The sequence below is a fragment of the Pteropus medius genome, unplaced genomic scaffold, assembly GCF_902729225.1.
Source record: "Pteropus medius unplaced genomic scaffold, Ma_sr-lr_union100, whole genome shotgun sequence".
NCBI lineage: Eukaryota > Metazoa > Chordata > Mammalia > Chiroptera > Pteropodidae > Pteropus > Pteropus medius.
In genome coordinates, this window is record NW_024346819.1 from 686,273 (window position 1) to 697,014 (window position 10,742).

Sequence of the window (10,742 nt, forward strand, 5' to 3'; positions counted from 1 at the left end):
TGGTCTCAGGGCTGCACGAGCCTTGGGGTGGCCAGGAGGGTAGCAGTGGCCACGCCGGCAGGTGGGCTCTCCAGATGCAGTGTGGGGGTGTGCAGAGCACCGGGGGGGTGTGTTGCATGGCTCGGTGACCACTCCCCCTCTCTGGGGACAGGCTGTGCATGGATCTGAGCCCAGGCAGCCCAGGAGAGTGGGCCGGTCAGACGCCAGTCAGGGCCAGGAAAGGTCAGGGCTGGTCAGGCTCCCGAGAGTGCCAGCCTTGGTCTTGGTCCCATTCCCGTGTCTGGGAGTGAGGAGGTCCCGCCCCTTAAATCCACCAGGGACTCAGCTGGCATCCACAGGGACTTTGACTGACCAGCCCGGCTGAAGGTGGTGGGGGTGGCATCAGCCCCCTGGGGGGTTTGGACCTGTGCTTGTCCCCAGGCCCCACCACAGAGGGGGCCCCCTGAGGCGCAGAGGCCAAGGCCTGCCTCCGTGCCCCGCTCCCTCCCACTGGCTTGGCCAGTCCCTCAGGGGCACAGAAGTGCGGACAGGCGGAGTTCTGGGAACCCCTCAAGCTGCCTGAGGTCCTGGGATAGTCCTGGCTCACTGTGACAGGATGCCAGGCACGGAGTCCCCACAGAGCCTGGGGCCGGAGGCGAGGGCCGCCCCCCAGAGGCCAGGCTGGGCCGTGTCTCGGGGACCTGCCCTCCCCAGGGGGACTTCCAAACTGGGCCACAGCCCAGCAGATGGAGCCGCACCCATGCCCGACGGCCCCTTGACACAGCTCTCCTTGGGCCTGCAGATGGCAGCCAGGCCAGAGCCTGGGGAGGCCAGGTATAGTGTCCCCACCTGCGGCCTGGAGTAAGCCAGACCAGGGTCTCTGGGACGGTCACCCAGGCCTCTGTGGGTTGGCGTTGGGCTGGCTCACGCTCGGGGAGTGGACTGTGGCCTGCCGCCTGGGCCCGGCAACTGGCAGGGGTCACCTGGTGCCCACTGGTCAGCAGTGGCCTGCGCCAGTCCTCGTGTTTGCCCGACAAAGGCGGGGTGTGCTCACAGGCACTTCATGCCTGCGTGTGTGTCCTCAGCCAGTGGACATTGGCTCTGGGCACTCAGCGGGGGGGTGGGGGGCAGGGTGCCCGGGCTCATGGCGCTCCGCCTGGCGGGCGGGACTCGGCACTGGGGGAATGTATGGGTTACGGGGACAGCGTCTGCAGGAAGGCCGTCACCCGGACTGTGCTGCACACCCCTCCCCCGAGGACCTGTTTCTCCGTCTGTCTGTGGGACCACAACCCCCAGGCTGCCCCTCTTTCGAGGGCCAAGGTGATTGTGGGTGTCTGCGGAGAACCTCACCGAGGGGACTCACCCCGTGTGCCCAAAGGAGGGCGGAGCAATGATAGGGTCTCCGAGAGGGCGCAGTGACCCCCACACCAGGGGCCTGTCAGTCACGCGGGCCTGTCTAAATTCCCGGCCGTCCCACGCCTCCCGACGGCCAGACTCGGGGTCTGCTGTGGGGATTCCGAGGGCCCGGGCCGAGCCCCCTCCCCACGCCTCGCCGGTGTTGGCTCCCTTCATGCACCTCCCCACTCATGGCCCTCTGAACAGCGCAGCCAGCTCCATCCTGAGCCCCCGGGCCCGGCCCCGCCTGCTCACCCAATCACCGGACGCCCCCCCTCAGCTCCCAGGCCCCTGCCACATCCCTGTCACTTGCCAAGCATCTGGAAGTACCAGGGCTGCGCGGCTGCCACTGGCCAGGAGACGCCTGGGGGAGCAGCAGGCCCGCCCTCAGGAGTCGAGCTGTGGGACACAGTAGGGCCACAGGAGTCTGAGACGGCAGGCCCACCACACACAGCCCCCGCCCTGGGCAGTGGCATTGGGGGCAGGCCCAGAGAGCCTTCCCGCGTGCACTTCATGAGCAGGATGTCCCGGTGGGACCCCTGGCGGAATTGGCCTCCGGCAGGGCCCGGTTTCCAGCTGGAGCAGGTGGAGGTGGATTGGGGGGGAGGGGAGGCTGTGGCTCTAGCCCCACCTAGTTTAGTGACCCAGGGAGCAAGGTCCAGGAGGGAGCGCCCTGGCCCGGGCCTGCTGGCGTCTTCCTGTCACTGCCCCCCTGCCCCTCTAGGCTGTCCCAGGGGAGTTGCTAGGAGGCTGTAAACCTGCACAGGCAGCGTGAGGGGCAGATGCTCTGGTGGGTGGGGAAGGAGGCCGGGAGGCGAGGCCCCCCATAGCCTGCATTTGTCACCTCCTCTGCCAGGCGGGGAGGACCGCAGGGGACAGCAAGGAGGCAGCTCCTTGGATAAGCCTGTCTGCAGGAGACTCAGGCAGGCAGCTGAGGCCCAGCTGGGCTCTGGGGTCCTGGGGACAGAGCAGGCACAAGGGGCAGGTCCATGGTGCTGGGCACCACCCCACCCCTGGACCCTGCGTGCTGGCCCTGGGGGCCCAAGAGGGGCCAGCGGGAGGGTCCAGAGACCCATGCCCTGGGGCCTGCAGTGCCCTCCAGTGGTGGGAAAGTGGGCCTGCACTCCAGCCAGCCCTCTGTGGACTTTCCCAGGGCTCCCTGTCCCCTCCCAGCCCCAGCCCACTGTATGCACAAGTTCCCAAACGAGGGGAGCCTGTGGCCTGGGCATCCCCCAAAACAGAAGTGGCCTCGAAATTGTCTTTTCCTTTTTATTCATACATGGGAGGCACGGGCCCAAAGGGAAGAGCCCCTGCTGAGGAGGCAAGGCTTTCTGGGGCCCCACTGGCCCATGGTGGCACCTGTCCACCACTGCAGAGCTCGGGCTGTGTGGCGTGCAGCAGTGGGGGGCTGGGTTTGTGCTTCCGGAAGGTTTGGGCCCCCTCATTCCTGCATCGTAGGCCCCCAGGGGGCTTCTGAGTGTGTTCCGGCCTCAGGGGCCTGAACTGAGACACCTTGAGGCATTGACATGTGCCCACGAGACAGTCCAGGCTTTGCCCAGCCCCCGCACCTCGCCGAGGAGCAGGGCACTCGCCCAGCACACCCCAGACTCACAGAGGCGGACCACTAACCAGACTCCCCAAGTCTAAGGTGGGCCATGTGTCCCACACCCTGGGGACAGAACTGCCACCCCAAGCAGCCCAGCGGCATCTCCTGAGCGCCTGCTGTTAGCTCTGCCTGGAGTGTGGCCGGGCAGGCCCTCCCAGGGCGCTCCTGGACACTCAGCTGGCTCTGTGTTCCCAGGGGGGCAACAACGCCGGGCACACGGTGGTGGTGGACGGCAAGGAGTACGACTTCCACCTGCTGCCCAGCGGCATCATCAACAGCCAGGCTGTGTCCTTCATCGGTGAGTGCCCGCCGCCCCGCCTGCGACACTGTCCAGCCCAGGGCCCGCTGTGCGGGGCGGGCCCTCCGCGTCTGCGCCCAGGCACGCCTGTGGAGCGGCGTGCTTGGCAGGGCCTCGCCGGCCTCAGGGCCTCGCCGGCCGCAGGCCCAGCTTCCCAGCCCCCGTGTGGGCACCTGATGTGGGAGCCTGTCCTCAGCCTCATGGGACAAGTGGGGGGTGGGGCGGGACACCCATCCAGCCTGGGCCCTAGGGGGAGAGGGCGCAGGGGCCTCTACTGAGCTCCCAGACTCCCTGAGGGTGCTGAGCAAGCCCACAGTGTGTACGTGAGTGAACGTGTTGTGTGGGGGGCGAGTGTGTATGTGTGCAAGTCCGTATGTGTGTGAGTGTGTGCACACGTACGTGCGAGGCTGCAACGGGCCGGGCCTGGCTTCCTGCTGCGTGGACGGAGCCCAGCCTGTGGGGACGCTGTGCCTCCCTCTGCCCCCAGCCCTGCCACCTCGTCCTCCCTGCAGCCCCAGTGACTCTGGGTGCTCCTAAAAGACAAAGCCACCTCCAGGACTGCGAGGCGAGGCCCTCCCTCCCTCCCTCCCTCCCTCTCTCTCTGTGACAAAGGCCTCCCCCGCTCAGAGACATGTTCCCAGGTCCCCGGGCCTGGCCCGTGGGACGTGCTCTCAGAGCTTCCAGTACTTTTCCTTCTGGCTCTTTCCATGACTGAGCCTCACTCGTGACTCATCTGCGCCTGCCCCTCCCTGGTAAGGAAGTGGAGGCTGCAGGAGTTTGCCCGGCGTGGCACGGGACCCAGCCCCCTCCGTGCGAACAAAGGAAGGGGCCTGAGCTGAGCGGGGGCGAGGGGCTGCCAGGGTTGCCGAGCGCCTTCTCTACGTGGGAACAGCCCTGGGCCCCAGCAGCGGGTGACAGTGCAGTTTGCACTGGGGCCCAGCCTGTGCCCGCTGCCCTGCTGCAGGAAGCCCACTCAGCGCCAGCCTGTCTGCTGGCCCCCGCCCTGCCTGGCCGGAAACAAGGCCAGCTCTGCCAGGTCTCAGAGGAGCTGGGGACGGGTCTGGGCCGTGGCCAGAGCCCAGGCCAGGCGGCCACCAGGGAGCATCGCTAAGGGGCAGCTCGGCAGTCAGCATGACCGGACAGTGCCTGGGAAGCAGGCTTAGCAACGGCCGGCGGTGCTGGAGCGCATACAGCCGTCCTCCCCTTCCGCGCCTCAGGCCCCTGCCACATGGTCATTTCAGGACACGTGGCATTTAGATGACCTTTTGTGCTCGACGTGGCTTGCATAGTCTCTGAGTCACTCCCATCTGCACTGATGTCCCGTCTTCCTTGGCTCAGCCTGTGCCACCGCCAGCCATGGCGGGGACTAGCACGGGAGAAGGCGGCCCTGCCCAGCGTCCTGTGGTGTCAGAGGAAAGGGCCGGAGCTCGGCTCTCCCCAGCCCCACGCTGGGCCCGTCTGGACCTCGGGCCGGTGTCTGCCCGCGCCGGCCCGCTGCGGTTGCGCGTGGACGGGGCAGCGCGGCCCCCGCGGCCCCGCGTGAGCCTGGGACAGGCCGGGGCCATGCTTCTCCACACCCGCTTCTCTCACCATTAAATAAACCGTACGGCTTCGTCGAGGCAGAATCCACGTGCCATGAAATTCCCCCCCGTCGTGCAGCCGTCGCCGCGATTCCATTTCCGAGAGGTTCCCTCGTGCCATGTGCTGGTCGTCCCCTCCCACCCGCCCCGGCCGCCCCTGCCCTGCTCCGTGAGCGCTTCGGGCTGGGCCCTGTTCTGTCCGGGCCCTTCCTTTCATGGTGATGTGACACACACAGCATGAGCGTGCCGCCTTGGCCATTTTAAGTGCACAGTCCGGAGGTGTTAAGTATGTCACCCTGTTATGTGATCATCACTGCCATCCGTGTCCAGAACCTCCTCCTCTCCCCAAACCGAGCCTCTGCCCCCATTCCCCCCTGAGGCCCCAGCCCCGGCCCCGGCACCACTGTCTCCATGGGCCTGGTTCCTGTGGGCCCTCGTATCAGTGGCTCACACAGTATTTGTCCCTTTGTGACTGCTTATCTCACTCGGCACAGTGTCCTCCAGGTCCATCCATGTGGCAGCCTCTGTTAGAATGTCCGTCGTTTCTAAGGCTGAGTGACAGTCCACTGTGTGGGCGGACTGCACGAGCTTGTCCATCATCCGTCGTGGACATTCGGGTGGCTTCCAGCTCCTGACCACTGTGACGGGTGCCGCTGTGAACATGAGGGTGAAAATTTCGCGCCATTTTAAACAGACGCCCAGCATCGCTGATACCGTTCAGCCTCGTGTCTGTGTGTTGCAGGCAACGGGGTGGTTGTCCACTTACCGGGCTTGTTTGAAGAAGCAGAAAAGAATGAGAAGAAAGGTAGGTCTGGGTCCCCTCGGCGCCCTGTCCTGACGCCTGCGTGTCCCAAGCAGCTGTGTTGCCTGGCACCTCTCTGCAGGCGCTCGGGTGGGAGACAGTGTGGTTCCTGGGGTCTCCTTGGGGACAGGAGGCGGGCAGGCAGTGACTGAGACACCAGCCAGGGGGTCTGGGTGAGTCTAGAGACGGGCTGACCATGAAGCAGCAGCCCCGAGAGGCTCCTTGGAGGGAGCAGAGCCCCAGTCTTGGGGTTCAAGTTCAGGGCAGGCATGAAAGGGCGCGGGGAACCTGCCCCGGGCATGGCCACCAGGAGGCTGTAGGTGGGCTAGCTGGAGGTGCGGGTCTGGGACCCACAGCCAGGGGAGAGGCTACAAGTGGAGGACCTGTCACTGGCCAGGCACCGGAGGTGACCCTGGGGGCATCTGGCGGCAGGGGTGGGGGGCGCTGAGGGAGCGGGCGGCCTCACCTGTGCCTGTCACGTAGGCCTCAAGGACTGGGAGAGGAGGCTCATCATCTCCGACCGTGCCCACCTCGGTAAGTGTCCGCCCCTCCCGCTGCTCCTGGACGGCTGTCCCCTCCGCAGCCCTCCTGCATGGCCTCAGAGGGAAGGGTGGGCGCTAGGTCAGGATCACTGTCCCCATGGCAGATGAGGACGCTGAGGCCCGGGGACTCACGGTCACATGTGAGTTAGTGGGGAGCGGAGGCCAGATGTCAACTGGAGCACCCTCCACGGAGGCCCGGCGTGTGCCAGGCGCAGCGGGAGCGGCCGTGACCCTCCGTCTGTCCTCTCCCCCGCAGTGTTCGACTTCCACCAGGCCGTGGACGGGCTCCAGGAGGTGCAGCGGCAAGCCCAGGAGGGGAAGAAGTAAGTGGCCAGGCGCTCGTCTGGGCGGCTTAGTCCGCTAACCATGGGCGTCCTGGGCGCGTCTGGTCCAGCGTGACAGCAGGGGCACGTGGATCCACTGACGGCCCTGGAGGACAGCCCTGTTGGCTCGGCCCAGGGCCTTCCCTGAAGCCTGCGTGAGCACACCTCTCCCTGGGGTCACCCAAGGGGTGCACGTGCTGTGCGTCACCCGCTGCGCCCACTGCAACCGCTAGGTCCCTGGCCAGCCGTGACCACATGCACAGGCCACCCACACTCATTCTCCCGACGTGTTCGTGACAGTGAGTCGGGACGCTGGTTTTCATAGACGGAGCGGGCGAAGCGGACGAGCATGCACCGCACACACGTGCACATGCTCACACGCATGTGCTGGGCAGCGGGTGCAGGGTAGGCGTGGGCGGCTCCCTGCCCAAGGCAGCAGTGTCCCCAGCGCCGGGCAAGAGGGGTGCTTGGGCACAAAGCAGACAGGACCGGGAGGCACCCTGGGCGCCGGGCCCCAGAGTGGAGGCCGGGGGACAAGGGGAGGGTGAGTTTGGGGCTCGGAACTATCTGCCACCACCCAGCCGCTGGGTCCCTGAGGGCCGGCCGTGTGGGGAGTCTGGTCAGTCCTCACAGCCACCCAGGTTCCCAGGTGCCGCTGCCGGGAAGGTGCTTTCTGTGTCACCAGGGTTGGGAACTGAGGTTGGGCGGGTGGCCCAGGACCCCGCGTTTCTAGGCAGCTGCCCCGTGCTCACAGCCCACACGTCTCGCAGCATCGGCACCACCAGGAAGGGCATCGGACCGACCTACTCGTCCAAAGCTGCCCGCACTGGCCTGCGCATCTGTGACCTACTGGCAGACTTCGACGACTTCTCCGCCAGGTACCCGACCGTCACCTGCAGCCCTGGGGCGTGGGGCCAGCTGGGAGCAGGGGCTTGGGGACCCGGGAGGGACAAGGAGTCCCAGTCACTGTCACTCCTGCAGATTCAAGAACCTGGCCCATCAGCACCAGTCCATGTTCCCCACTTTGGAAATAGACATTGAAGGTCAACTCAAAAGGCTCAAGGTACAGCTGGGGCGGCCGGCGGCACGCGGTTCTGACGGCAGACTCGACGTTCCCCAGCACTCACGGAGCTCCCCGTTACGGGCACTGGGGACCATGGGCCTCCTGTATGAGCCCCAGCCGGCCACGGTCAGCCAGGCGGTCCCCGCAGGAGGCCGGGGCTCACCCGCCAGGCCCGGCCCTCATTTCCTCTCTGGGGAGGCCACCTGGCCTGTCTGCAGTGGAGGGGAAGGTGTCTCTGCTCACATCTGAGAGGGCGGGTGCGGGGGACAGGACAGCGTCAGTGCAAAGCCCTTCTGGAAGTTTCCAAGGCTGGGAGCCTGCTCTTCAAGCCGTCATCTAGGGCTGTAAATGAGGAAAGGGACGGACCAGTGACACTGGATTAGGGGCCATCCTACTGACCTCGTTGAACTTTTGTTATCTCCAAATACAGTCCCATTCTGAGGTTCTGGGGGTTAGGGCTTCCGTATGGGTTGGGGGACACACTGCACCCCACAGTGATCACTAAGAGGCCAGAGCTGAGTCTCACAGACAAGACCGGCCAGGGTCACATCAGCAGACCAGGACCCTAAGAAACTGCGGGAAGAGGAGGTGGGGCTGGGAGCGACGTTCCCCTCCGTCCCCTCCCCACATCCCTGTCCCCCGCAGGGCTTTGCCGAGCGCATCCGGCCCATGGTGCGGGACGGCGTCTACTTCATGTACGAGGCGCTGCATGGCCCCCCCAAGAATATCCTCGTGGAAGGTGCCAACGCAGCCCTCCTGGACATCGACTTCGGTACGATCCCCCAAGGCACCGCCCCGGGGTCTGCCAGGAGATGGGTGTGAGGGGTCTTCCTCAGCCTCGCTGCCATCCTGCCTGAGAGGCTCGGCTATCCCACCCCCGCTCAGCCCGCAGGGGGAGGAGAGGGGCTGAGCTGCACAGGAGAGGGACCCCACAGGGTGGGTGCACCGAGCCACCTCCCACCTGGCCCTCTCGGATGTGAGCAGGGACACCTTTACCTCCCACTGCAGACAGGCCTGGTGGGTGAAACCTCCCCCTCCCCACCCTGCTCAAGACCCTGTGGGAGCCATCCCCCAGGATGGTCCCCCAGATGGCTGGCCCTGGAGACCCACCAAGGGCCCTATCCGCCCACTGGGGTCTGCCCAGAGGGACCCTGGCAGGGTGCTCTGTGGGGTGGCGGACGGCCCTGACTGGCTGTGCCTGCAGGGACCTACCCCTTTGTGACATCATCCAACTGCACGGTGGGCGGCGTGTGCACGGGGCTGGGCATCCCCCCTCAGAACATCGGCGACGTCTACGGCGTGGTGAAGGCCTACACTACACGCGTGGGCATCGGCGCCTTCCCCACCGAGCAGATCAATGTGAGTCCCCAGCCCTGGAGGGACCCTGGGGCACAGGGGAGTGGGGGGACAGACACCCACGGGGGGGTGGCATGAGGCCACGTGCTCCGGCAGCGTGGCACCATGAGGCTTACGCGACGGTGCACCGTGCACACGCAAGTCCGCACAGCCCCACTCCCCAGGGAGGTGTCACAGGCGAGCAGCAGGGTGCCCACAGCCCCCTCCAAGGCCCTGCGTGCTGCTGCTCAGGGACCCCCACTTTGACTCAGCAAGGAGTCCTCAGGACCCACCAGCCTGCCTTTGTCAGCCCGGCCTTGTGTCCTGGTGGCCTTGAGGACAGGGGCTCTTGTCTTGAGCAGGTGTGTGTGAGCAGAAGGGTAGCGGGCCGCCTGCGTCCAGAAGCACCTGGCGGCTGTAATAGGGCAGGGAGCGCAGGGCCAGCGTGGGGACCAGAGGAGGAACAGACGCCCCCTGCCGGCCCGCTGAGCTACGGGGCAGGTCCATTCTGCCCTCACTGCCCTGTGCCCTGCGGGAGAGCTAAGGGGAGGAGGCGAGCGAGGCACCTGTGCCCTCCACCGAGGCAGGGCCTCTGTGAGGAGGGAGTTTGCCAGGGGTGCAGCTTCAAGCATTGCTCCGAGCCAAGGGGGAGGGGACACAGGGGCGGAGGAAAGGCCGAGTGCAGGGGCGGGCCAGGCGCCACCTGCTCACACGCACCGCCCCCCGGCTCTGCCCTCACACAGGAGATCGGAGACCTGCTGCAGAGCCGTGGCCACGAGTGGGGGGTGACCACGGGCAGGAAGAGGCGCTGTGGCTGGCTCGACCTGGTGATCCTGAGATACGCCCACATGGTCAACGGGTTCACCGCGTGAGCAGCCCTCTGTCACAGCTGTCGCTGCACGGCCACCTTGCTGCCATCCACATGGGGGACTGTCCTGGAACCCGGGACAGCACTGGAGCAAGCGGAGCCGGGTGTCAGGCTCGGGGCCACTGTGCCCGTGGCATGCCGTCACCCTTCTGCACGGCAGGGCCACACGGGTGGTGACGCAGAGGCCCGGCCACAGCGGACAGCCCTGCGGCCGGGCCCGGGTGCCTCCGAACAACGCCGCGGAGGCCAGAGAGCACCATGGCACCTCTAGGAGGTCGAAATGGTTTGCCTAGAGGTGGGGGGCAAGCCCAGAGCAGAAGGGCTGCGCCCAGTCCTGCCGGGCCTGATGCCACTGTGGGAGCTGGCCCGGGCCGGCCGAGCCTGCCATCCAGACCTCTGGTCTGCTGGGGTGCAGGGCTCGGGCTGTGGCGGGGGACTGTACCCAAGTGCCAAAGGAGGCCACGCTCTGAGCTCCGAGGCCCGGGACAGAGGAGCGGGCCTCCGGCAGGGGTTTCGGGGCCTAGGAAAGACCTGGCATCTGCGGGGCTTCGGCGTGCCGATGGCAGCCGCTGACCGGGGGCGTGACCGCAAAATGACGTTTGTAGGTAGGGCCGGGGCCCAGCTCACAGGGCTCTGGGGGCACGGCCTGAGCTGGCAGTGATCACCACCGTTTCCCCAAACCACCAGGGGACCCCGGGCTTGTAAGTAATACAGAACCCCCAAGAGGGGGATAGTTGCCTTTGAAGCCCAGCTGGGCCCCCACCCCATGGTGGCAGCGTGAGTGCAGCCTGAGTCGGGCCCCAGAGAGCGCCGTCCCCAGTTCTCAGCCCACTGGAGGGGCCTTGGCCAGTCGCCACCTCTGCCCGCCAGGCCCGCATGGCTGTGGAGTGAGCGGGTGACCCCAGGGGTGCCAGGGGGTTTCTGCTCAGCACGGAGGGCGGGTGTGGCAGG

General features: G+C 66.6%; 1 protein-coding gene and 1 long non-coding RNA gene across 6 annotated transcripts in view; one reads left to right on the forward strand and one right to left on the reverse strand.

Moving 5' to 3' along the window:
• Nucleotides 1–10,742, forward strand: part of ADSS1 (adenylosuccinate synthase 1) — a 16,825-nt gene that overhangs the window by 3,429 nt on the left and 2,654 nt on the right. The window contains exons 2-10 of the mRNA XM_039876568.1: nt 3,176–3,278; nt 5,601–5,663; nt 6,144–6,194; nt 6,459–6,525; nt 7,296–7,403; nt 7,507–7,588; nt 8,234–8,360; nt 8,793–8,947; nt 9,667–9,791. Coding sequence (XP_039732502.1) covers nt 3,176–3,278; nt 5,601–5,663; nt 6,144–6,194; nt 6,459–6,525; nt 7,296–7,403; nt 7,507–7,588; nt 8,234–8,360; nt 8,793–8,947; nt 9,667–9,791 — 881 coding nt within the window. The remainder of the gene's footprint in view (nt 1–3,175; nt 3,279–5,600; nt 5,664–6,143; nt 6,195–6,458; nt 6,526–7,295; nt 7,404–7,506; nt 7,589–8,233; nt 8,361–8,792; nt 8,948–9,666; nt 9,792–10,742) is intronic.
• LOC120613956 (uncharacterized) overlaps nt 8,945–10,742 on the reverse strand; it is a 6,978-nt gene continuing 5,180 nt past the window's right edge. For 3 of the 5 annotated variants that reach the window (XR_005655809.1, XR_005655807.1, XR_005655810.1), the window contains one exon: nt 9,747–9,876. This is a non-coding gene — a long non-coding RNA (uncharacterized LOC120613956). Of the gene's footprint in view, nt 9,339–9,728; nt 9,877–10,742 lie in introns of those variants that run through there. The other 2 variants (XR_005655811.1, XR_005655808.1) reach the window with 2 other exon arrangements.